This window comes from Chelonia mydas, chromosome 7 (genome assembly GCF_015237465.2).
Source record: "Chelonia mydas isolate rCheMyd1 chromosome 7, rCheMyd1.pri.v2, whole genome shotgun sequence".
Classification (NCBI taxonomy): Eukaryota; Metazoa; Chordata; order Testudines; family Cheloniidae; genus Chelonia; species Chelonia mydas.
In genome coordinates, this window is record NC_057853.1 from 88904058 (window position 1) to 88931985 (window position 27928).

Sequence of the window (27928 nt, forward strand, 5' to 3'; positions counted from 1 at the left end):
TCATGATATAGAGACTGCATTACGGTATGGTATGAGGTGAATGGAAAAATATTTCTTGTTTATCATTTTTACAGTGCAAATATTTGTAATAAAAATACTTATATATAGTGAGCACAATACACTTTGTATTCGGTGTTGTAAGTTAAGTCAATATATTTGAAAATGTAGAAAAACATCCAAAAATATTTAATAAATTTCTATTGGGATTCTATTGCTTAACCATGTGATTAAAATTGCAATTAATTTTTTATTTGCAATTAATTTTTTTGAGTTAATTGCATGAGTTAACTGTGATTAATCAACAACCCTAATTTTAAGATGTTTAACCTTACTCTAAAGATACGTATGTCCCCACTGATATTGTAATACCACATCTCTAGGCTATCATCTGTGTTTATACATATTAGATACTGGTTAGTTTTGAATGAATTTTTGCCTTCAATTGAACCTAAGGGTGTCAGGTATACAAAAAGATCTAGAGTTAAATATGTGTGTCTTCCAAAGTATATTTGTAACAGAAAACAAAAAACCCCAAAGACTTAAAACAAGCCAATGTGGGCATGTTCAGATCCCTGACTGCTTCAGTTCCCTCTGCTCCTGCCCGTCCTATATTATCTAATAATATTCTAAACACAAATATATTTAAGTAATTTGCTAAATCAAATATAAATTAGTACAAAACCTAAATAAATATAAAAAAGTTTCATATTAATTGTATGTCAGATGCCGTGCACACATTGAATAACTAGTGCTCTTTAAGATTACATATCAGGAGTATGGATTGTTCCAAAGGATTTGTGGTTACCATAACATGATCCATCAGAGGTTCTAGTGAAGAGGTTCTGTCTAGCTGTGCAAGTTGTGATGATCAGTGCAGATAATACTATAATCAGTAGATAGTTCTATATCACCCAGTTTAGTGTTAATCTGTTACTCTCTGAAGTGCTACACAGTTGTTACTGCTCAGTTCCAAAAGGTGGTCAACAGAAGAGTTCAGCCTAGCTGGTTATTTGCTCCAAGTTGGAAGATTATATAAGTGAATATTACCATATTCACAAGGATACATAGGAAAATAAACTGATTTCTAAATTTGTTGAGGTACGCTTTTCATGATGAAAAAATAATCTGCTATTTTTGGTCAAATCTGGTTTCAGTCCGTCAGACTTGAAGTGTCTGCCAAGTTTCAGAGGGGCGTTTGCAAAATCTTGTGAAGCCTGCTAAATCCACAGTGAAGGTGAATGGGTACTTGATGCTGCATCTGACAGTGCTCCCCCATAGGATCTGCTGTATGCCACTGAATGCAGGGCTCTTTTTACTAAGATCAGAGGAGAAGTCAGAAAAAAGAGAAAATTTGTGGCCCTTATACATAAGGTTTTAGCTTTTCTGGCAGCATTCATTAACATTATTTTAACCTTGAACTTCAGCAGCTTAAAGTTGATGGGTCTGGGCCTGTCAGACTCCTGCCTTTTAGTACTAGGCATCTGATGGGCCCTTTCAATATCTAATGGCAGCTAGGGTCCATGGTGATGTCCACCCCACACAAAGCAGAGCAGGTTAAGTGAGGTCAATTAACCTGATAGGCTGCACCTGGGGGAGAGCCAGTGCTTGAAAGGCTGATTGATGATGGAGCCCCGCTGACAAGGAACATGCAGGGCTGATATAAAGTCAGGAAGTTAGCAGTGAAAAGGGGCTGAAAGTGAAGTGAGGTGTTTTGAAGCTATAGAGCTAGGTAGTCTACAGTTACTGCCTGGAAGGAGGGCGTTTGGGTTCCACTCCCAGGACTATGTCAGCAACTATGGTCTGCTTGCTATTTACCTGTTGCTTTTTCCCTGGACTCCTTCCTACTTCTCTTGTGACTCCCCTGCTCTCTGGATTTACTAGACCAGAGTAGCAGGCTGGGCCAGGTTCCTCTATCAACCATTGGGAAAGTGACACAGAACCTCGCCGTGGATTAGAAGACTATCTGGAGCAGATGAAGACAGCTGATCCAGTGGGGCTTTGATAGCCTGGAAGGGAAGGACTACATAGTGACCTGGCCAGATGGCTGAGTCACAAAGAGCGAACACCTGAGTTCCAGAGACAGTGAGAACAAGAGGGGAAACAGTGTGAGCCACTATCGAGAGGGGGGCAACAGACCTGGAGCAAATCTCCAGAGCAGCCAAGAAGCTAGGGAGCTAATCCCCAGAGCAGCCTCACGGTGAGTGAACCCCATTACAGGGGCCAATTTAAATATGGTATGGAGCAGCTTCTGAAGTGGATACTATCTTTCTCCTGAGTGAATCATTTGGGATTTTACATCCCATACATCTTTAGAGAGGACACAAATATCCTTTGACATAGAATTTATCAGACAGGATTCATTCAGTGCCATGATATCCTGGGCTAGATCTTGTTTTGTTTCCCTCTTCAGCTGCTTAGGTGATTCAGGCTTAGGTCTTTCGTTGCTTCTCACTTTTTTTCATTGGAAGCACTTTGAAGTTTATCCAGGAAATTAATTTACATTTATGACCAACTTATTCCCAATTTGCTAGGAAAGTAATTACAAGAGATGAACGGATATGTGGGGAGGTCTGGGACGAGGCAGCTGTCTTTCTCATGGGTACCATACAACTGTTCTGTTAATTCTAACCACCCATTTCTTTGCAGTCTTCTAATTCCAAGCCCTTAGCTTCCTCAACATCCTACCAGCGGAAGGGCTAGTTTAATCTGCCCAGGCCTTTCAGAGATAACTACGTATTTCAGGAAAGCCTTTCTTCTCTAAACATGAGCTTCCTAAAGGTCCAATTTAGCCCCGTGGAGAGAGAAAGAACAGTGGTGCTGTACCCCACCAACATATATTTCCAGAATTGACACTCAAACTGCGAACTTCCATTCACTGTGTTGTTTCTCCTATAACTAACCCCAGGTGTAAATTCACAAACAGTAACTACTACTGCTGGAAAAGCTTTTAAGGAAAGGCTCGTTAAGAAAGACATTGTATAGGGATAACTTAACTTAAAATTTAACTCTTATCATAGGACTTCTGCTAAATGAGACATGCTACTTTGACATGGATGCTCTTCAATACTATTTACGCTATTAAATCTTGTTTTATTACCATTTTGTTCTGTATGCTAATACAAATGTTTTCTCAGAATAGTGTTATCATCAGACACATCAACTTACACTTAAAGTTTAATGTTGCATTTCTGTGACTAAGAAAAAAAAGCATGTATGTTACCTATTTCATCGATAAAAATGATGGAAGGCTGCAGTTTTATAGCAAGGGAGAAGACAGCAGCAGCCAGTTTCTGAGACTCCCCATACCATTTATCAGTCAATGTTGAAGGCTGGAGATTAATAAATCGACAACCGGCTTCCTTTGCTGTAGCTTTGGCAATCAGAGTTTTACCACAACCTGGAGGGCCATAGAGAAGTACTCCTGAAAAATAACAGTATTAATGTTTTAAGGTCACTGGAAGGGAGGAAAGACCCCAGTGTGACTAACACAGCGATATATGAACTCATATTCTATCTAGATTTCCCTAAGGCTAGCATCTGAGTACCTTTCAGTAACTACCACCAAACTCCAGGTACACAATTGTACTGCAATTATTGTATTGCCTTAATATAAAACAGCAATAATTTCAAATTATTCGAGACTGCTTTACCTTCTTTTCTTAGAGAAGAGCTAATACAGAACAGCTCATTTTAAACTTAAGAAACATCTGAAGCTTTGTTTTGTGCCTATTAGTTATAAGTAACACTCTATATTACTGACAAGCTAGTGGGCAAAAAAAATCTTTTTCAGTTTGCTTACTTGGGGCATTTGCTAGGGCTTTGTTTATAGTCACTCTACCTTCCTGAAAAGTCTTATGAAAAAAATCTGTAATGAGGTAGGGAAATCCATATAAGTTATTTTAAAAGCATTTTTAAAAAATTCCATGCATATTATTTAGTAGTACATACATTCTCATTTTCCCCCCTAAAATTAGTCAAACCATTTATTACAGTTTCCTGTAGTGAATACGTTTTCTTATTTTGTTAGACTTAAATGGGTGTTCTCTATAAACACAGCTGCAGAAACTGGTGAGTTAGTTTTTTCTTAATTTAAATGTTTTTGAGGCTTTCTACATCTACATAAGGACAATTACTTAAGAGATGCATCTCACATCTTCATGATTTAAATAACTGATGAAATTGAGGAGCGTGGTCTGTTTGGAAGTTCTACATAAATAGTCCTTGCTTCATCTTATTAAAGCACATGACCGAACACCAATTTTCCAGCCAAGATGAATTCCTAACAAGCGGACAATATTTTGTATAAAACGGAAACATTTATTTCCAAACAAAACAGAACTGAATGTTTTAAGGGGACAATTGATAGATGTACGCAGTAATTTATTATACAAAGAAGGCTTTCATATAATACAAAGAAAAGATGGAAGAGGTCTTGTCAATAGAAAATAGGAGGACAAGAGTATAAGGCTTATCTAACTACTTAGGTCCAAAGTTTGCTTTCATGTACATGAGTATAAAGCAATTGTGACGAAGAACTTCAGTGGAGACACTTCAAATTTACAATACTATAAATAAGAGCAGATTTGACCTTTTCTCTCTCAGGTTGTGTTGAGTTGGCAGTGAACTTATCTAGCTAAACACCAGAGAAGGAGGGATGAAGGATCTACATATTCACACTTGCATTCCCTTCCTGGAGATCTGGGTCCAGAACAGTCAAAAGGGACCTGCAAAATTAGCTTGCAGTAAGTCTTCACATTTAAGGCCTTTGTTTCTATCAGTGCACTGGTATCCTTATCGAAGTGTGGAAACATTTCCTAGCATATAACAGAGCTATATCTGATCTCCTCAAAAAGAACAAAATGAAATGTAAAGAGGGAAAAAAAACAACAACCCAACAACCAGAAATCCAGAATTAATGCACAAGTTGGATGTCTCTTGGAAATGCGTATTTGGATTGGTAGAACATGCATGGATATGACTTCAATAAAAATTGACATTATACCAGCGTTTCCCAAACTTTTTTGGCCACGGAACACTTTTTAGCCTACTACAGAACACTTACAATATTTCGTAGTCGTTTGGTTTTTAAAAAAAAAATTGCATTATTTATGCTCAAATGTATTTTATAAAACAAAGCAAAAATACAAATTTAAAATAACTTGAACTAACAATTTCTAACTGGAAAGCGCATACAAAGTAGTACAAAAATCAATTTTAGATTCTTTCATGGAACACCTATTCACATTGTGTGGAACACTGGTGTTCCACAGAACACAGTTTGGGAAACGCTGCATCATACAATAACGAAGACTGTTTATGAAGTAGTGCAAAGATCTTAGACTAAAAACAAACAAACGGCCGTCTCACAAAATTGCAATAAGCAATGAGGTCATTCTATAATGTCAATCCTCATAATTAAAGTGATAGAAAAATACCATTCTGAGGAATTAAACTTTAAATATCAGGTTGCGATTTGACCCTTCTCCTTAACACAAGGTACATCATTTCTAATACCCAACTTGTCTGGAACAGTCCTCTTGAAAGCATAAAAGTAAATTTTTTTTTTTGTCCTAGTCATTACAATTTTTTTTAATAAAAGAAACCACAGACAAATTATATCTAGAACAGTGGTTCTTAAACTTTTGTATTGGTGACCCCTTTCACATAGCAAGCCTCTCAGTGCGACACCCCCCCCCCCCAAATTAAAAACACTTTTTAATATATTTAACACCCTTATAAATGCTGAAGGCAAAGCAGGGTTTGGGGTGGAGGATGACAGCTCACAACCCCCCATATAATAACCTCACAACCCCCTGAGGGATCCCAACCCCCAGTCTGAGAACCCCTGATCTAGAATGCTTTCTCCTTACCTTTTGGTGGCTGCAAGAGTCTGGAATTCTCAAACAAATGTTTCTTCTTGATAGGTAAAATGACTGTGTCCTTCAGATCTGTAATGACATCATCTAAACCTGCAATATCACTCCAGGTTACCTGATGTACAAAAACAGTATTGGGGTGGGGGTCAGGGGGAGGGGAAGAAGTTAATGAACATATCATACCCACAGCCAGCAAACATAACCCTGATTCCCAGATGGCCTCCATAGAATCTTTTTAAGAAAAAAAAAAAAAAAAAAAAAGGCAGTATGAAATCTCAGATTCAAGACCACGTAAATTTAATTATTTTTATGAATAATGTGACAAAATGCAGGTTTCTCTCTACAATGCAGTTAAGATTTCCTGGTAGAAAATTATTTTCCACTTGGATACAGTCTGACAATGATGAGCTTTTAAAGTTTCAAAGTTCTACATTTATGAAAATATAATTCCTAGTTGAAGGATAGATTTGACTACTAATGACACTATTAAGAGCTTCCATGTTTCACTCCGTTTTATACACATATAAAGTGCCGTATTTATTATAGGAATAATAGGGGGAAAATGAACCACGAATATAGTGCCTTACATGCATGCTAAGAGGGTCTACTAGATGTGCGGCAATGCTCATTTCATATTCAGTAAGCTTGACATTTTTCACCCCAATCTGCTTCATTAGCTTTTCTGCCTAGAAAGAGAGAACAGAAGCCATGAACATTAGAAAAAGAAAATGGTTAAATAGTTTAAGATCTGTTTTTAAAAAGTTGCTATTTTGGGGGTTGGAAGTTAGGAGCTAGAAATGAGATAGGAATTCATTTGTTGAATATGGCCTGAGTCCTTTGCAATAAAAAGGCATTACTGTCTATCTACTCAGTGGCCTATATGAAGCTAATTCATGGTCTCAATTTCTGACAAATGTCACATCAAAAAATTACATTAAAAATATTCTGAGTGCCAGTCACAGCAGACACATCGAAGACTGAAAAGGCATAAAGATCCTGCTCTGTCGAAGCCCTTCAGAACAGGGCTGAGGCACATTAATGGGTGGTGGTCACCGCTCCCCACAGCTCCCATTGGCCGGGAACAGGGAACCATGGCCACTGAGAGTTGTAGGGGGTCATGCCTGCAGACAGTCGACCTAAACAAAATGTCTCGCAGCCCACCTTCAGATTACCCTGATGGGCCACATGCTGAAGGTTGCCGACCTCTGCAGTAGGGGGTACTCCTCCCTCTGTCTGTATAAAAGCACTGCCCCAGCATAGGACTATAAAGAACGTTGCATTAAAGATGAGGTCTGTTAAATGATGTTGGAGAGTGGTCCTGACCACTTGTTATCAAACACAGAACCCATGAAGGGAGTTAACTCTAATTAGTTTGGCCAAGATGCTGGGGTAAATATACTCCATTTATCTAGATGTCCTTTGCACGAAGGCAGTTATGTAAAATACAAAATTTCAGTTGGATGTGCTAGTGTTCACTTCCTGTCTTAAACCAGGGCTTGAAAAATTTACCCACTTGCTAATCAAAAGACTAAACTTTAGATAGGTGCAAGAGACTTAGGAGGGAGGGAATGAAATAGCCAGGTCCAGGGCCAACACCTTGGTGAAAAATCAAAATCCACTGCTTCTCAGAAGTTCCGGGAATGGGGGAGGATGTGAGACTGTTACTAGGGTGCTATCCACAGATTCTGTTTGAAGACTATCAGCCTCTGGTTAGTAGGTAACTGAAATTTAAAACTCCAACCACTCTACTCACTGAGAAGGCTTTTGTCTCTCTCTTCCCCTCTTGTCCAGAGCATCTTAGCTGCTCTAGAGAATCATAGAAATGTAAGGCTGGAAGAAACTTCAAGAAGTCTTCAAGTCCAGCCCTCTGAGCTGTGACAGAACCAAGTAAACTCAGACCATTCCTGACAGGTGTTTGTCCCACCTGTTCTTAAAAAATTTCCAATCGTGGGGATTCCACAACCTCCCTTAGAAGCCTATTCCAGATCTTAACTACCCATTTGGTTAGCACGTTTTTCCTAATATCTAACCTAAGTCTCTCTTGCTGCTGAGTAAGCTCAGTACTACTAATCCTAACTTCAGTGGAGATGAACAATTTATCACTGTCCTCTTTATAACAGCTTTTAATATAGTTGGAAGACTTACCAGATCCGCTTACTCCTCCTCCCCCCAAAACTTCTTTTCTCAAGAGTAAACATGCTCAGGTTTTTAACCTTTCCTCACAGGAAACCTGACCTAAACCTTTTATCATTTTTGTTGTTCTCCTCCTGATTCTCTCCTAAAGTGTGGTGCCCAGAATTGGACAATACTCCAGCTAAGGTCTCACCAGTGCTGAGTAGAGCAGGACAATTACTTCCCATGTCTTATATATGGCACTCCTGTTAATACACCCCAAAAATAGATTGGTTCGCAGCTGCATCACAACGTTGTGATGCAATCTGTGATCCAATATAACCCTCCGATCCCTTTCAGCAGTACTTCCAGCTAGCCAGTTATTCCCCATTTTGGAGTTGTGCATTTGAGTTATTTCCTTGTCTTTATTGAATTTCATCTTGTTGATTTCAGAACAATTCTCCAATTTGTCAAGATCATTTTGAATTATAATCCTGTCCTCCAAGGTGCTTGCAACCACTCCCAGATTGGTGTTATCTGCAAATTGTATAAGCATACTCTCCACTCCATTATCTAAGTCATTCATGGAAATACTGAGCCAGAACTGACCCCCTGCGGGACACTACTAGATATGCCGTGCCTCCTCCCCCCATTTGACAGCAAACCACTGATTTAAAAAAAAAAAAGTTAAGTATAGTCTTTCAGCCAGTTGTGCACCCACCTTGAAATCATTTCATCTGGACCACATTTCCCTAGCTTGCTTATGAGAACGTCATGAGGGACTGCGTCAAAAGCCTAATTAAAATCAAGAGCTATCATAGACAGCTTCCTCCCTATCTACCAGGCAATAAACCTGTCAAAGGAACAAAATTAGGCTGGGTTTGGCATGGCATGATTTGTTGACAAATCCACGCTAGTTATTCCTTATCCCTATTATCTTCTAGGCGCTTATGAATTAATTGTTTAATAATTTGTTCCAGTATCTTTCCAGGTATCGAAGTAAGGTTGTCATTCCCTGGGCCCTCTTTGTTCCCCTTTTTAAAAGATAGGTACTGTTTGCCCTTCTCCAGTCTTCTGGGACCTCACCCGTCCCCCAGAAGTTCTCACACGTAATTGCTAAGGGCTCCTAGATTGCTTCAGCTAGTTCCTTAAGAACCCTAGGGTGAATTTCATTAGGCTCTGCCAACTTGAATACATCTACCATATCTAAATAGTCTTTAATCTGGGCTTTTCTATTTTGGCTTGCATCCAGTCTCCCTTGTTGTTAATATTTCTTGTGTTGAGTATCTGCTCACCATTAACCTTTTGGGGAAGACTGAAGCAAAGTCAGCATTAAACACCTCCGCCTTCTTGATGTCATCTGTTATTAGCTCTTCTTTCCCGCTAAGTAGAGGACTTACACTTTCCTCCTCCTTTCTCGTGCTCCTATGTATTTAAAGAACCTCTTCTTATTGCCTTCTGTCACTTGATAGGTGTAACTCATTTTGTGCCTTAGCCTTTCTGATTTCATTCCTACGTGTTTGTGCTATTCTTTTGTACCTCTCCTTAGCAATTTGTCCATGCCTCCACTTTTTTGTAGGATTTGTTTTTGATTTTTTTCAGGTAATTAAAGCGCTCCTGATGGAGCCATACTGGCCTCTTATTATTCTTCCTATATATCCTACATCTGCTAATCTGCTAGGACTGCCTATATTAACTCAAATTCCCCAAAAGCTGCAGCAGTAGCATAGAATTAAACTGTTTCTCTAATTTTTACAGCTGCCCACAAAGTTTTAAACAGCAGCAGTGAGACTGATGAGCATATTAATTTCACCCTGCTGCTAACTAAGCAAAGCTATTATCAGCATAAGAGGTACTGGAGCTGTCTGCAGTCTTGAGGAAGACAACATTGCATCACTTTACATTTGGAAGGTTTTCACAACCATATGAGCTAGAAACTTTATTTTAAACTAAAGTTTAAATTTTGCAGAGACTGACAGCTTAGGCCACGGGTTCTCAAACTGGGGGGGTCCGGACCCCACAGGGGGTCACGAGGTTATTACATGGGGGGTGGGGGTTTGCAAGCTGTCAACCTCCACCCCAAACCTCACACTGCCTCCAGCATTTATAATGGTGTTAAATATATTAAAAGTGTTTTTAATTTATAAGGGGGGCAGGAGGAATCACTCAGAGGCTTGCTATGTGAAAGGGGTCACCAGTAAAAAAGTTTGAGAGCTACTGGCTAAGGCCCAGATACCTGCCAGAGAAATGTTCCCACCCATTTCTACTGAGTGGGTTCTTTCAATCCCTGTCCTAAATGTGCTTCAGCAATTGGTGAACTGGCTTCTGTGCCTATACAGAGTGGTTTGTATAAAAGTGTTCTTAGAAAGTAAAAAAATATTTGAAAGTTTGGTCTTACCTGTTTCTGGGCTTCTACTTTTTGCTTCCTGGTTGGATCAATTGCATCTACCATCCATTTAATGGTAAAATAAGTTACCGCACCAAATATTGTCAAACGGAAAATTAAACCAACAACTTCATTCCGACTCAGGGGGCGAGAAAAGGCTTCAGCATGAACCATTTTGATTTAACACTAAACAGAAGTCAGAGGAAAAAAGCTTTAGACCTGCAAAATATGCACTTCACTTTCTTTTAAAAAACATTTGGGAAATATTTATCCACTTACTTAGCAGTTAGACTATTTTCTATTTTTACAGTGGTGGCACAAGCTCATATGTAACTTCTTGCTAAACTAATTAACTAGTTGAATCTGGAACCTAACAACTAAAGGACACATTTATAATTGATCATATGTAAACTTATGATTCTCAAACTGGAAACAGAAGCACAAAAATTAGAGTGGAAAGGGTTAAATGCTTAGTCAACATCTGGTTTCATTTTCACCTCTGTTAGAGTACAAAAGGCAACCAGTTGAATCCTTGCTTCTATATTTTAATGTATTCAACAAGGTCCTAACTTCAGAACAGTTGTTCACTAAAAATTTTGCCATCCTTTCAACCATACAATACCTTACTAATAGGAACATGCCATATTTTAGTTCTAAGTTTAGCCCATTCCTGTTCAGACCTGCTGCTTTATTGCTGTGATTTAAGATTTAACAATATCAAAAATGTTGACTCAAAAAGACAAGGAAAAAGAACTACCTGTTAAAGAAAGATAACAGTATTTCAAACTTCTCCCTCTACTACTTTTGTATGTGTCTCATTGTCACGTTTTTAAGACCTGTATTCCACATTTGGGTATTAGAAAGTAGAGAATTGTAATCTGGATCCATTACAAGACATCGGTAGTCTCGATCTGTAGACTTCCCCAGAAGGCTGTAAATGCTGGCTTTGTAGCGGACTTAACTATTTTCTATCCTTGGCTTCTCTTATCCCTTTATCAAGGGATAAGCCAACCCTTATTCCTTGATAAAATTCCTTTAGGCCATCCAGCCTCCCTAGATGTGACCCCATATGGAGAAGTAATAAATTCTCCTGGTCCTAAAATCTAAAAAAAATCAGATTAGGAATCTGGGGGTCAGTGGAAGGATACAATCGATGGGTATGTCTACATTACAGCAGCACAGCTATGGTTCAGGAGCTTTGCCGGTGTAGTGTGGACTCCTCCTGCATAGACAGAAGGGGTTTTTCCATAGATGTAGGTAATTCACCTCTGAGAGGTGGTAGCTAGGTGAGTGAAAGATTTCTTCTGTTGACCTAGCTGCTTCTCCAGTGAAGGAAATCTCAACCTAATGGCATCACACAGGTTGAAAAATTTTTCACAGCCCTGATCAAGGTAGCTTGGTCAATCTAATTTTTAGGTGTAGACCAGGACTATGTGCTACTGAACAAGGAGGATCTCAAGTCTGAAAACTTTGAGCAGCCTCATTCAACCACTGACTGCCTTCCTTTTTAGGTCTAGGGCAGTGGTCACCAACCCGTTGATCCTGGGGACTCTCCCAGGCAATTAGAAAAGGAGGACTTGTGGCACCTTAGAGACTAACAAATTTATTTGAGCATAAGCTTTCGTGAGCTACAGCTCACTTCATCGAATGCATGCAGTGGAAAATACAGTGGGGAGATTTACATACACAGACAACATGAAACAATGGGTGTTACCATACACAATGTAACGAGAGTGATCAGGTAAGGTGAGCTATTACCAGCAGGAGGGCGGGAGAGGGAGAACACCTTTTGTAGTGATAATCAAGGTGGGCCATTTCCAGCAGTTGACAAGAATGTGTGAGGAAGGGGTGTGTGTGTGTGTGTGTGTGTGTGTGGAGTGGGGGGGAATAAACATGGGGAAATAGTTTTACTTTGTGTAATGACCCATCTACTCCCAGTCTTTATTCAAGCCTAAATTAATTGTATTCAGTTTGCAAATTAATTCCAATTCAGCAGTCTCTCGTTGGAGTCTGTTTTCGAAGTTTTTTTTGTTGAAGAATTGCCACTTTTAGGTCTGTAATCAAGTGACCAAAGAGGTTGAAGTGTTCTCTGACTGGTTTTTGAATGTTATTATTCTTGACATCTGATTTGTGTCCATTGATTCTTTTACGTAGAGACTGTCCAGTTTGGCCAGTGTACATGATACAGGGGCATTGCTGGCACATGATGGCATATATCACATTGGTAGATGTGCAGGTGAACAAGCCACTCATAGTGTGGCTGATGTGATTAGGCCCTTTGATGGTGTCCCCTGAATAGATATGTGGACACAGTTGGCAACGGGCTTTGTTGCAAGGATAGGTTCCTGGGTTAGTGGTTCTGTTGTGTGGTGTGTGGTTGCTGGTGAATATTTGCTTCAGGTTGGGGGGGTGCTGTCTGTAAGCAAGGACTGGCCTGTCTCCCAAGATCTGTGAGAGTGATGGGTCGTCCTTCAGGATAGGTTGTAGATCCTTGATGATGTGTTGGAGAGGTTTTAGTTGTGGGCTGAAGGTGATGGCTAGTGGCGTTCTGTTATTTTCTTTGTTGGGCCTGTCCTGTAGTGGGTAACTTCTGGGTACTCTTCTGGCTCTGTCAATCTGTTCCTTCATTTCAGCAGATGGGTATTGTAGTTGTAAGAATGCTTGATAGAGATCTTGTAGGTGTTTGTCTCTGTCTGAGGGGTTGGAGCAAATGCGGTTGTATCGTAGAGCCTGGCTGTAGACAATGGATCGTGTGGTGTGGTCTGGATGAAAGCTGGAGGCATATAGGTAGGCATAGCGGTCAGTAGGTTTCTGGTATAGGGTGGTGTTTATGTGACCATCACTTATTAGCACTGTAGTGTCCAGGAAGTGGATCTCTTGTGTGGACTGATCCAGGCTGAGGTTGATGGTGGGATAGAAATTGTTGAAATCATGGTGGAATTCCTCAAGGGCTTTTCCATGGGTCCAGATGATGAAGATGTCATCAATGTAGCGCAAGTAGAGTAGGGGCATTAGGGGACGAGAGCTGAGGAAGCGTTGTTCTAAGTCAGCCATAAAAATGTTGGCATACTGTGGGGCCATGCGGGTACCCATAGCAGTGCCGCTGATTTGAAAATATACATTGTCCCCAAATGTGAAATAGTTATGGGTGAGGACAAAGTCACAAAGTTCAGCCACCAGGTTTGCAGTGACATTATCGGGGATACTGTTCCTGACGGCTTGTAGTCCATCTTTGTGTGGAATGTTGGTATAGAGGGCTTCTACATCCATAGTGGCTAGGATGGTGTTTTCAGGAAGATCACCAATGGATTGTAGTTTCCTCAGGAAGTCAGTGGTGTCTTGAAGGTAGCTGGGAGTGCTGGTAGCGTAGGGCCTGAGGAGGGAGTCTACATAGCCAGACAATCTGCCACTGTGGCACAGCAGGGCTGCCTGCTGCAGCCCCACACCGCTCCTGGAAGTGGCAAGCACGCCCCAGCAGCCAGTGGGAAGGTCGTCTCTGTGCACTGGTCCTGCCTGCAAACACTGTCCCCACAGCTCCCGTTGGCCGGGAACAGAGAACTGTGGCCAATGGGAGTTTTGGAGGCAGTGCCTGCAGAGAGGGGCAGCGCGCAGAGCCACGTGCCCCCTGCCCCAACCCAGGGGCTGCAGGGGCACGGTGGCCCCTTTTGGGAGTGGTGTGGAGCCTGCCTTAGCCTCACTGCACTGCTGACTGAGATAAGTGCCACCCAGTAGGAGGCTGTACCCCAACCCCCAGCCCTGAGCCCCTCCCGGAGCCAGCACCCTGAGCCCCCTCCTGCACCCCGAACCCCTGCCTCAGCCCTGAGCCCCCTCCCAGAGCTTGCACCCCTCACCCCTCCTGCATGCCAACCCATTCCCCAGGCTCAGCCCAGAGCCCCCTCCCACACTGCAAATCCCTCGTCCCCAGCCCAGAGCCCACACCCCCTCCCAAACCCCAACCCTCTGCCCTCTGAAAGTGAGTGAGGGTGGGGGAGAGCAAGCAACGGGGGGGGGGGGGGGGGGGGGGTTGGGAAAGGGGTGGGGTCTCAGGGAAGGGGCAGGGTAGATCCTGGGTTGCCCTTAAATTCAAAAGTCATCTTGGGTGTAAAAAGATTTGAGACCACTGGTCTAGGGTGACTGAGTAAGAGATCCTTTGGCAACATGAACCATTTCTCCTCCATGGCTGACTTCCACACTGAGCTGACAGCCAGGGCTAAGCTGGATGATTTAGAATCTAAGTACCCTTAATTTTTTCCCCTCTTGGCTAACTGCTATTCAGTCATAAATGCAAAGATCCTGCAGTCATGTTAAGACAGTGATGCCATTCTGTTCTGCCTGAATGCCATACATGGATTGAGCAGACTGGAATAAAAGAGCACTACAGTTCAGTGCCTACCAGAGGACTGCTAAAGCTGGCTAACACGTTCTAATACTGATCACTAAAACTTTTTTCTTTTAAAACCATCTTTCTTTATTTTTAGGAATATATTTTACTCTTAAATTTCCAATATATACTTACACATTAGATAAAGCCTGCCTTTTTAGGAGCTCAATTAACTAATTAAAATTATGTAGACAGTTTGCTGATTTTGTTAAACCTGGTTTGTTGAAGCAAAGGGAATAAAAATATTCACCCAACACCAAAGAATCTCCAATAAGATGCTTATTTAGCAATCCCTGCGTGATCAAATCACTTGCAGTGAAATACTACACTATAAAAAAAGCTTTTAAGCTGAAAACTGGCTCTTTTGTTAATTTTTCTAAACTATTTTAAGACTTTTTGCTCAACATACTTTAATGGATTTTTCTATTAGTTCACTGAGAAAGAGTTGAGCCTTTGATTAACTGCCCTAAGAAAGTTTTGTCTGACCAATGGCTGCATTTTAATAATTTAATTTTTTTTGTTGTTGTTGCACCATTTTCTACCTGCTTGTACAATAGCCCTCCACAAGCATACAAAACTGGGCAGCTGCTCTGGTTTCTCTTCCACTCCCAAGACATACTTTGCTTATTGGATCATTAAAAAATTCTTGACTCTCCACAGACATCCAAGCAAGAGCAAATGCTACTCTTTTCAATATGTAAGCATAGATAATAGCTGAGTGCTTTTATTCAGGGACCTTTCCTCACTTCCATTTGCTATATTTTCCTGGTAAATTATAAACACTTTAGCTCAGGGACCGTCTTTGTTGTATTGGTACAGTACCTAATACAACAGGGACCTGATCCATAACTGTGGCCTCTGAGCTGCTACCACAAAACAAAGCATAGTGGCAAGCACCTCACCTCAAACCCTTTAAGGCATTTCTTCCTCCTCCTAACATGGCTCCAGTGCACACCATGGATTAAATGAGGGGGCTCAAATATCTGTACTTGACAACCTTCTCTTGGAATTCCATCATCCCCTCTTTAATGAGCAGGTATGAGTGCCAAAATCATTGATAATCAAGTCTTCAGAATCTGTCACAGTAATACCAATCACCTCAATACAGCCCCTGGCTATCCTAAATTCTAATCCCTAAACAGGCCCCCCGGCTCGCTTATAATTCTTCTTTAAGTTACACATAGTACCTTTTTTACCTTTATATAAGTAATAAACTAAGAAAGTGAGTCATTTCTCCTTCCGATTGTAGTTTCATTCGCTATAAATAGCACTTTTTATTGTGGCAATATTGTCTGAAAAGAGTCAGAGACCACACCAAGGACATCAGGAGGTCACAAGATTAAAGAAGAGGTTGCAGCATGCCTTCTCTGCTTTATAAACATCCAGTATGTCTCATGGGACTCTCCCCAAATAATCGGCCCAATGTCAAATGCATATAAAGACTATTGGATATATACTAGAGGGCAGGTACAGTAGCACAAACTAACATTCCATGCAAAGAACCACTGCTTTTTGCATGAGCACTTTGGTCAGTGAGGAAAGGGTTTAATGTCATAGAAAACTCTGCCAATACATGTTAAAAACGTGCTCCACAGGAGAACTGCTTCATTCAGCATGCCCCGTTTGGAAGCATCCATGTGCATTAAACAGTTCAATTAGCTATAACAATTCTGCTTAGACTGTCAGTAAAACATGCTAAAAAACTTGTACACCCCCAAAAATAGTACAGTACATAACACAATGTTGAATTTTAATCCTAAAAACTCAATCAAATCAAAACATTTTTCATCTGAATCTTTACAAACATTTTTAACTGAAGCCTATTTTCCTGCCAATTTCAGCTTTCTATCACCCAGCTGTTATGGCACACTTTTTTAAAAACAACCCAGAGAAAGAGAGATTTGTTTTTATAATTGGTAAATTTATGTTTCCCCTCACCTCTCCTCATCTGGAAACTGTCAAACCACTTTTTGTTGTTATTTTACACATGCCCAAGATCACCAGTTCACCTTCAACCAAAGTCTAAACCCAGAATATTTTGACCTAATACAAGAAAGCTTGACAGTGTTAAACGGGGGGGGGGGAGGGTTATAACTGGGAAACAGATGTAACTCAACGTACATACAACAATAGTAATCCTAACGTTTGAGCTACAGTACAGAACACAAAGTCAAATAGTTGTTGGGATACTGGACTTCATTTCTCTATGAGGGCAGATGGCATCAATTATATATGGTTTAGTTCCCTATTGAAGGTTAATCCAAAAACCATGCTATAAATCTGCTAGAAGCTCAGAGGGAAACTGTAAAAAAAAAAAAAAAAAAAAAAAAAAAAAAAAGGAAGAGCTCACACCAATCCCTTTCTTTAGTATTTGGGTGAGCTAAAGGATCTGACAAGCAACATGTAGCTCTTCCCATCAGGGTGGATTTGATTTAAATCACTTGTCAGGAAGACTCGATTTAATCATGGATTTCTACCTAAAAGTGTATTCTTGTTGTTTGTTATAACCTTAATACATATTCTTCAAAACTCAGAGATAGATGAGACCCAAACAGGGTCTCTTTTAGGGCCTCCTGTCATTATAGGTTTTCCTTTCTATTGAGATCTACCACACCATTCTCTCACATCAACGAAGGCTACACTCAAAGACCTCAAGACTTCTGGGATATGTGACTCAAACAGTTTCACTTTTGTTTCTACTGCTTGTCCCTCCCTTCTCACATTTATCTTCAGACTTCTTCTCCTTGTCCAGATATAGTCCACCCCCAAAAATCTTCTAGTCATTGAACTTTTTGAAACTTTTCACTTTTAGAGAGAGGTAAGGGATTGACTCTGTGTACACAAATTTACAAAGGGACAATAGAGTTGAGGTCTCTTTTTCTCACCTATTTTTTTTATTTAAAAACATTTTTGCTGTTAACAAGCATGTTATCCCTGGAGACACAAATCCACAGTTTGAGAACTGCAAAACTAAGCATCTCTGACGGGCCCGATCTTCTAGACCAAGGTCAGCAACCTTTCAGAAGTGGTGTACCGAATCTTCATTTATTCACTCTAATTTAAGGTTTCGCGTGCCAGTAATACATTTTAACATTTTTAGAAGGTCTCTTTCTATAAGTCTATAATAACTAAACTATTGTTGTATGTAAATAACGGTTTTAAAATGTTTAAGAAGCTACATTTTAAAATTAAATTAAAATGCAGAGCCCCCTGGACCAGTGGCCAAGGCCCAGGCAGTGTGAATGCCACTGAAAATCAGCTCACTTGCCATAGGTTGCCTACCCCATTCTAGACTGAGCACTGAGTCCCATTGGGTAGATAGAAAGATTAACCTAAATAATCTATACAGAAGCCCCAGGAACCCCATAAGATTGGGCCCCTAAGCCATGAACTATTAGAACTCATTTACAAAACTTTTCTTAAACATTACATGAATATATTGTCTCATCCTACAGAATTAGAATTTATAATCTCTATTCCATGATGACAGATCTTTGAGCTATAATGTATCTATCTTTAGATAGTTTTTCCCTCAAAAAGCATTTTATCAAAAAAATCCAATTTAAACAAAAAATCCGATTCTTCTTTTTTTAATCCACCCTGCTTCCCATCAAGTGTGAGCATCATCGGCTGATCACGAATGTGGGCCTATGCTGTCCATGCACACCAAAATCGGTAAACTAGGAAAACACAGAAGTGGCACAGTCGGGAGACGTCAGGTCTATTCCTAGCTCAGCTGCAGACCTCCTGTGCAAGTCATTAAATATCTACAGGCTTCAATTCCCTACCTGCAAAACAGGAGTGACATGGGGTATTGGGACGATTCAACCATATAAAGTGCCTTAAAAACTGAAGCTCGAGGAGACTAGAGGGGCACAACATTGTCGCCAGTCATTGAAGGGCAACAGCGCGGGTACCTCTTGAGCAAGGTGGCTGCTCGCTCAGGAAGCGGCGCGGACGGGCCCCCCCGGGGCTGCCGTAGGGGCAGGAGAGGGCGCGGAACTACCGCTGGAGGCCCGGCGGGGGCAACGGCGGGCGAGAAATGACGCAGAAGGAGGGCAGGGACTGGAGCACCCCGGCCCAGCGGGCGAGCGGGCGCAGTGGCGGGGGCAGCCCCAGCGATGGTGCGACGCTGGCTGGCGAGGCGGCGGGCAGGAAGCACCGCCCCTCTCTTCCCCCCCGGCCCCCGCCCCCGAGGCGCCGGGTGCTCCCCAGTCAGAGCCGCGGCTCAACAGGAAGCGCGAGCAAGTGCGGGAATTCTCGCCTGTGACCTCCCCGCCGCTCCGGCCCGGCGCGCTCCGCACGGGACACTCACCCCGAGCCCGGCTGCAGCGTGAGGCGGCGGGTCACGGGCGGCGCGCGCCAGCATGAAGGAAGGAAGGAAGTTAGCAGCCGGCCCCGGCGGCGAGTCCCTGTTAACTCCCTCCCCCAGCCCTGCAGCAGGAAGCCCCGCACAAAGGTTCCGCCTTGGCCGGCAGCGCACGGCGCGGTGGGGGGGGCGATCGGTGGATAGCCGGCGCAGCTTCCTCCCTCCGCTGGAAGCTCACGCAGACCCGGCTGCTGCCCATGGGCGGCTGCCGGCTTCAGGGATCCCGGCAGCTGAGCGCCGCCCGGCCCGGCAATCACCCACGGCCGGATGGGCCCGCCGCTGCGGGGCTCAGCGCCGCCCGGCGGGTCGCTCGGCGCGACAGCCTTGGACTGCGAAACGATGCCTGTCGCCTCCCCCGCCAAGTCACTCTGCAGCCAGCGCGGAGCCGCCCCGCCGTGGCAGGAGCCGCCGCGCTGAGGGTGGAGCCGCCCCGCCGTGGCAGCCTGGGGCTGTTACAGATTTGTACAGGTCTATACACCAGGATCGCCGTTCCGCTGCAGGTCACCGTGACTGCCCTCAAATCCGTACTGCCTGCTGTGCCTTCTGAGGTGCCCAAGCCTTCCTGCTCCCAGTTACCCATTTTTTAATACAAAAATAATTTAAATCTAAAACTTATGGTCAAATTTAAATAGGACAAGTGCTGCTGTAATAAGTAAATAATTCATTTTCATATGTAATTTTAAATGGTACCTGGAACTGGTGCAGAATTTAGCTCTGACTTGCTGCAGAACACACCCGGCCTTGATTACTATCCATATTGTACAGATTAAAAAATGTAGGCACAGAGAGGTAAAACTAGTTGTTGAAGGTCACACAGGAAGTAACTGACAGGACTGGGAATGTTCTTTCCCAACAATTCTTTCCTAGTCCTTAGTTCTAGCATCTATATACCAACATACTACTTTCCTAATGCAATACAGATGTTTTCATACAGCCAAGTGCAAGTTACTTGATATAGATCAATTAATCTACTGAGAACAAGCAGTTAGAGGTATATAAATTATTAATGATTATGTCTCTGATCCTGCAACACTTATACACATGCTTAACTTTATTCACAAGTACTCTCATTGACTTCATTGGTGTTCCTCATGCTCATAATGTTAAGCATATACATCTTTTTAAGACTGGGACCTATTATATTTGAGTTGTGTCTTATCACATGGAGAAAGATGGATTCCATAAGCATGCTTCAGCTAACTCGCTTCCCAAATAATATGGGATAGATCCTTAGCTCATGTATCTTGTCTTAGCACCACATCACAATTTACACCAGCTGAGGATTTTTTCCTATTTAACTTCTAATTTAAAATTGACTGAAATGTTATTCCAAGTAAAGATAGAGTAGCTTTATGCTAACAGTACAATAATTGTATTATCACAAACATAAACTATAATAACCCAATAAATAAAGAGTTAAAAATGTTATTCCAAGTACAGAAAATTTGTATTTTAGTTTGTCACCAACTTCACTTCTAAGGTTTGACAGTCATCTGTCAGATTCTTTTAACATTACTCTCCCATCTTTCAAAGACATCAAATTGTTTTGATTCTCCTTCCACCCAAAAAGTAATGTGTCCATATGGTTCACTCCCAAATCCATCAGTGGCACTTTTAGTATTAGGCGTGATGGGGTGGGGTTGCTTGTCAAGAGCAAGATTATCCCCAGGGGAGAAGCATTCTGCTCCCAAAGTATTTCTCTCTCCTGCTGGCTCAGAACCCAAATTCACATCGCCTAATTGATAATGTAATTCCAGGCTGGGCACATTTGTTGTTGTTAATATTATCCTCATTTCTCTGGTTTTGATAAAGGGAAGAGACTTGAAAAATATGTCTTCAGTTTTCTGACAATAAAAAAGGACATAGTTTTTTATAGAAGGGGTACAGCATCAAATCTGTCTAAGATTTTATATAGCTATTGATATATAAAATTTAAGGAAACTACTTAATCAAGAAACATTTATTATTTGTTTTTCAGTTTACTGCCTCAGCTGTCTGATTACTGCAGGACCATCCACTAGTTTAAAAAAAGTAAGGGTAAAAAGTTAAGATTTTACTACACTTACCTTCTGTGTTAGTAATATATGCTAAATAAACCTAAAAAGAAAGGTCTGAGTAGGTCTTGCCTTGAGTAAAAACTATCCATGCCTTTTAGATACAGTTGCTGTGCAATACTTTGTGAAGTCTGAAAAATGAACTAGTGAAAATCATTTGTTTTCCTTCACTCTCCTTCATATCCCTACCCCACCCCAGGCTTTTCTTCTGGTCCAAATCTTAAATTTTGTACAATTGTTACATATTGTATGTCTAGCCAACAGCCACATAAATACAACAGGTGTAAAATCAACAAAGTGCACATATTAAACAATAGGTGCCTGACCAGCACACGCATAATAATAATACAATAGCTGTCTGACTAGCAAAGCCATAATAAAATAGTTGTGTGACCAGAATGCATATCAAAAGCAGTTTAACGCTTCAAACACCTTATTAGTCTAAAAACATTTCTAAGCCTTAAGTGGGATAAACAATTCTATTTTGGTAATACAAAGCTATTTTTCTAGCAGAGAACAAACAATATTTAATATCATAATGAACAAACAAACTTGTGTTATAGCTTATGTATCTCAAAACTTACTTACTTGGTTTTATTCAAAGTTTCCAGAAAAAATATTCACCTTTGTTCAGACACACACTATGAGAAGTATCAGTTCAAAAGCATTTTTGACAGAAGTTGAGAGGTGGAAACAGGGACTTGCAATAGAATGTTTCTTACAACCTTAACAATATATATTTCATTATTACCTTTTAATTGAAAAGACAACATAAGTGAGAGTTACCAAAGATTCTTTAGTGTGACCTTCACAAATATCTCTCCATATTGCTTTGGGGGTGGAATAATGACCTCAGATCTGGGATTCATCAGTCATGAAGTAAGGAAGTGTGGTTTGAAATGTTAATTCTCAATTCCCATAAACGCAGATTGATAGATGAGGCAAAAAATGGTTCCAGATGCTACAGTTTCCAGACTATTCATCTGTGCTCACTTTTCTCTATCTCTATAACCTGGAGCAATTTACTGTAAGTAGGCCACCTGCATTCTCAGATTTATCTGAATATGGAAAAATGCCCTTGAATGTGTTTGGAAAATGGTGGGTTGACACTTATCCTCATTTCTAAAAATCTGAAAAAAGCTGGGTTTCTAACCCAAATAAGCAAGCAGCTTGACTACGTGATTCATGCAAATATCTATGAAAAAATTATTTTTGGAAAATACCTCATTAAATAAAATTGTCATGACAAGTTACAGGATCTCCACTCTTCCATTTCACAAGTACTCTGTTGGAAGGCAGACTGGAACCCTTTCAGTGTAATTTAAATAAAGGAAAAAATGGTCTTGCAGCAAAAGCACAGAACAGTGAGCCAAGAGATTTTGGTTCTTTTCCTGGTTCTGACCTGATGTCTTGTGTGACCTTAGGCAAGTCAGTAATCATCTTTTCAGCTTTAGCCTCATCTGCAAAGTGGTGATGAAGAGATCTAACTTAGGGGTCTTGTGATGTTTAACTCATTAATGTTTGTAAAATACTTTCAGATCCTCAGATGGAAAATGCTATATAAATACGTGGAAAGTATATTTATTAACTACAGTGGGAGAAAGCTTTTCCTTTAGGAGTTCATTTAAAAAAAAAAAAAAAAAGAAATAACCATGAGAATACTTACCCCCTAATGTCTTGTGTCTCTCATGGAGCCCTGAGGACCTTCTGATTTATTACTGTGCTTTTCACTGACCTACTTTCAGTGCATTATGTCATAATTCTTCTGCTCAAAGAGAAGTATATGGAACTTCCTTTAGAACTGCAGCTGCGGTAAGGTGCTCCTCAGGACTGGATCAGCACCCAGTGGCCCAAGGAGCCATAAAAATGTCGCTTACAGCTTTCTTTGCAGCCTCTTCTCTTCCCAATCTACACTGGGCATCAGACAGCCAGTCCTGAAAATGTGGACCACTATTCCTCAGTTTTCAGAGTAACAGCCGTGTTAGTCTGTATTCGCAAAAAGAAAAGGAGTACTTGTGGCACCTTAGAGACTAACCAATTTATTTGAGCATGAGCTTTCGTGAGCTACAGCTACAGCTCACTTCATCGGATTCCTCAGTTGTTATCTGCAGTCAAACACCTGTTAGAAATTCAGATCTTTTTCCTTGGTTTCCTAGGTCTTTAAGATATTCAAACATTATTCATCCACCAAGAAGCTATAGCGGCAGCTCCTGCTATTTATTCTTGTATCTTATTCTTGGGTATTATTTTCCCAGTTGACTCCAAATTAATTATTAAATTTCCTTTTTTACTTATATTTTTTCCTTCATGTGACCTGACTCTGCAATTAGCTCTTAATTCTTTTACTTTACTTTACTTGTGGTTACTTTGTGTCCTTTTCATGTCCACTGTATCTCACATCTTCACACACTGCCCCAATGACTCTCCTCGAGCTCCTGTCCCACCCCCTCAGCCCCCACATCTAAATGTTGTTTTCCAAAAGACTTTTCCCAACAAATACCTAGTTGCCATGGTGCATCCTGATGGAATGTTGCCAGAAGCCCCAGCCATCCAGCTCAGAATCTTGTTTTAAAGGAAAATCATACACTTTACTACTCAACTTTTCAAACTTTTTCATATTGTGTACCACTAATAGACTGTCTCATGTATCACTTTTTCTCACATTCACAACTGCTTGAACCACCTCCCCTCATGATCGTGTAGACCACTTCCCCTCCATTTCCAGATCACGTTACATCCCTCTGGCAACTACAGCAATTGTTTACATAGAAATGTAATATTAGGAAAATATTTAATGTAATTGTAGCTGTCTTTTCATATAATTTAGCAGCTGCAAACAAGCAGGCGAACCAAAGCCATTTGACCAGTTAGCTCTTGATGGACAACTAGGAAATGCTCTGTGGACCACAGTTTGAGAACTGTCATGATATTTTTCACTTCTTGTCCTAAATTACTCTATAGCGTTTCTATGTGCTGATAAACAGTTGGCCCAATTCATCTCCAAAGTGGTCAGTAATGCAATTCAGAGGTGAATAATGCAATTTCTGAAAATAGAGAAGTTTGCAAATCCCATTGGGATGTCTCATGATGAAAGTCACATAAATTGAAGAATTAAAATTTTGCTCCCTCTGAGACATTGAGGCAATTCTCTTTAAATCCCATCTTCCTATTTTCTTTCATTTTATATTTCAACAACAATAATACAAAATAGAAAAAGTTAAAGGAGAATCTTTGTAATGAATACAAACTCTGAGGTTTTGAGCCACTTATCTGATATTGTCTTCAATAAGTCTGTCCTTGCATCAGTTTAATTTGTTTTCTTCAGTGTTTTATAACTAGCCTGTCTCTGAGATAGAGCTGTGCAGCTCCATTTTGTCCCTACCTAGAATTTCTCATGTGCTGGAAAGGGGGTTAGTACCTCAGTCAAAACAGCCACTGAGTGACTTGGGATTCTATTTCACTTTGGCTATGAAAAGATAGGTAGATTATTACAAATTTAATAGTTTTATTATTGGATATTATTAAAAATCATCCACTGCACAGCAGTATCCGAAGCTGGAGGATTCACTTGCAATGTAGATATACCCTTAGTAAAAGGGAGAGGTTGGATGAAGTTGTGATTGTAGCTAGCTAGCACGGGTAACAATAGCAGTATAGATGTGGTGGCGTGAGCTTCAGCATAGCAACCAGAGTACCCAAGCGTCTCTAAGGGGTATGTCTACACTACAAAGAAAACCTGGGCTTAGACTCAGGTTTAAGTCTAAACCTGCCTACTGTCCACACATGAAGCCTTCTGAAATGCACCAGAAACCTCTGAAGACTCAGGCCTGCAGACTTGCCCAGGGGTATGGGTCCAAGCCTGAGTCCTGTTGTGGAGCAGATTCAAGCCCACTCGTTTTGCAGTGGAGATGTAATGGGAGCCCAGGTCACCAAGCTCATGTTCAGAGAGTCCACCAATGCTGTCCCATGATCTCCTAGGCCTGTGTTTCCTGGCCCTTCTTTGTCCAAATTTCCCACTCTATTCCCAGGAACTGGAAACAACCTCCTAGCCAAAATATAGCTGCTAAGCATTGTAACCCTTCCTTTCCACATGGACTGCTCAACTGTAAACATAGTTAACCCTATTGTGTATTAGCTATGGCCAGCACTAAGAAGAAGCCCTAAGCTAAGCATGCTGCTAGCTGGCCAGAGGAATACAGCCAGACTCTGGTAAATCTGTGATGGGAAGAGAATAAGAGCCATGACTTCAGCAAGAGCATAAAAAAGACCACCTGTACACAAGAATCTTGGAGAGGCTGGTGGCAATGGGGATCTACCAGACTCCCAATCAATGCTAGGAGCGGGTCAAGCACCTCAAGACTGCCTACTGCCAAACCACCTCAGGGAACTCCCCATCTACCTACCTCTTCTATGAGGAATTTGATCAAGTGCTGGGAACTGCCCCCCACACAGAGATCACAGTGCTGCATGACAATCTCCTGAGCAGGTTTATAACCCCAGAATCAGAGGCACCGCTGATAGATAGCCTGCAGTCTCTGGATGAACCCCCGCCCCTCAAAATAACTCTGTTGCTGGTACTTGTCCTGGATCAGGCTATGCCACTGGAGCAGTTTCAGCACATCCTGGGGCCATATTCAGAGAACCTCTTTGGGGACGGTCCTGAGGAACAGCCCATTGCACAAGAAGCACTAGCACCTGTAACATGCTCCTGAGAGTACCCAGAGTTGTGAGCCACTGTGTTACCTCTCTGCCTCAGGAGGAGTGAGTTTTGCTGGAGATTAGACTTTGTGTCAGCTCCCTGCCATTCTGGTCTGTCTTCCTCACCTGCAAACTCCTTGAGACTCAGTCAGTCTTAACCTTGCCTAGCAGGTAACAATCAATGAACTCTGGTCTCCAAGGTTCTCAGAGATGTCTCTCTGCAACGCACAGCACATATCACTCACAGTGTTTCTCAAATGTGGCCAGTGGCCACATGCAGCCACCAAAGCCTTTTCTTGTGGCCACAGCCTTCAGGGTGGTTATTCGGGGGAGGAGGGGCAAAGCAGTGGCCCCTCTCTCTGGAGACACAAAAGCTGGAGGAGCAGGCAGCCAGTGAATTCCTCACCTTCCCGGGGACGGTGGGGTCTGGCTTTCGCCCTGGGGTGGCAGATGGCAGGCTCCAGCCATGGGGCTTTGGGCTCTGTTCCCTGAGCTCACCACCCCTCCCATCACCCCTGGCTCCTGCTGCCTTCCCTACTGCCCCACTGCCCCTGGCTCCCGCTGCCTCTGTACCCACCTCCCAATCCAGGGCTAAATTTGTCCCTTGGATTGCCAAGGCTGAGTAAGTCTGCTGTGAAGAGTGATATTTGTGTGTTTGTTAATATCACTTTTCACAGCAGACTTAATAGCTAGCAAAACTAAAAAAAAGGCAACCAAAAAAGCAAGAGAAACAATAAGAAAAAAGACAAGAGCTGGTGCCCGCGCACTGAGGCCACCAAAACTTTTTTTGTGAGAACCACCGCTCTACATTCACAGAAGATACTAAGTTTGCTGCTCTTTTAAAGAGTCAGTACATTACAGCTTATTAACTTAACACCCTTCCCTTCAAACACAGCACTTAATTAGTTTATTGATCCCCTGGGGTTCAGTCTCCTCTCTCCCTTGGCTGGGGATGAAAAGATGCTGGATGTGTTGGCCAAGGCCATTGAACAGCTTGGCTATCAGAGAAAGAAGGACAGAAGACTAAAATGAGAAAGAGGCTGCCCAGCATGAGTAGAAATTGGCAGCAAAATTCCTGGAGCATGATCCTAGGAAGACAGAGCACAGCAGCAGGAGTTTTTTGAGAGGTTGATTGCTCTCATGGCCACCAGGCTGCAAGCTCTAGCTCCAGTCCCTTCACACTAAGTCTCTTAATGCTACCAAGTCCCGCAGCCTATGCAGCTTTTGGACAATCGAGGGGCTGGTTGATGGCCCAAGCAATGAACACTACATGAAACAGTCAAATATACCTTGTTCATTCCTCCTTGCCTGTTCAGCCACAATCCACATGTGCAAAACACACCAGAAGGGCCAAGGAGAATGGGAACACAGGGAGGACACAATTCCAGCAACAGTGAAACTGCTATGGTGGCAATATTTGTAGCTGGGCTGTTTTGCACTTTTGTTTGTTTGTTTTCTTAACATGCACTGTTTTTGTTTACTGTCTTTTACATCTTGATGACAGCTGGTCTGCCTATAAAGGTTTTAAAATTATAATTTTTATGTACGTGCATGTTTAAAAGAAAGTGTCTAATTTGCAAACAAGGCTACATGAGCAGGTTCTATTAAATTAATTAAAATGAAACTTCATCAGAGTAATCCACAAACTGTGCTTTGAGGTATATAAACAGTTTTAATAAAATGCATAATAAAATTCATTAAAAAAAATCTTCCTGAGCTGCCCCATCCTCAGCAATTGTGGGATGAATGGGCATAATTTAAGTGTGGAATAATTATACTATGTCATTCACCTTCATCCATGTCACCCTGCAAACATATTATGTGGGCACACAAAGCATCTCTGATTTCCCTTATGTGTGTGGATCCTACCCCAGTAATGACAAGTGCACTTTCTGATTGCTTGCACCATTACAGCAATTCAGCAGTGTCTTGAGCCCACTTCTGGTGAAATGGCTCACCTTTGGCCTCACAGATGTTGTGCAGTGCATCACAGGCCACAGTAATGCACAAGACATTGACAGCATTGACATCCAAATGGTTCTGAAGGCACTG

General features: G+C 41.6%; 1 protein-coding gene and 1 long non-coding RNA gene across 9 annotated transcripts in view; one reads left to right on the forward strand and one right to left on the reverse strand.

Annotated features, from left to right (window-relative positions):
- The window catches only part of ATAD1 (ATPase family AAA domain containing 1), a 54430-nt gene that overhangs the window by 13172 nt on the left and 13330 nt on the right, over window positions 1–27928 (reverse strand). Inside the window, exons 1-5 of one of the 8 annotated variants that reach the window (XM_037903544.2) lie at window positions 19071–19207; window positions 10387–10560; window positions 6464–6562; window positions 5871–5991; window positions 3221–3421 (exon numbers count right to left, since the gene is read on the reverse strand). In XM_037903544.2, the coding sequence (XP_037759472.1) occupies window positions 3221–3421; window positions 5871–5991; window positions 6464–6562; window positions 10387–10548 (583 nt within the window). In that variant the 5' untranslated portion in view covers window positions 10549–10560; window positions 19071–19207. Of the gene's footprint in view, window positions 1–3220; window positions 3422–5870; window positions 6108–6463; window positions 6563–10386; window positions 10561–16693; window positions 16794–18543; window positions 21338–27928 lie in introns of those variants that run through there. The other 7 variants (XM_027833733.3, XM_037903545.2, XM_043550737.1 and 4 more) reach the window with 7 other exon arrangements.
- LOC119566759 lies at window positions 19512–22427 on the forward strand. Its single transcript, XR_005226055.2, has 2 exons — window positions 19512–19672; window positions 21103–22427. It is a non-coding gene; the product is annotated as an uncharacterized LOC119566759 (long non-coding RNA).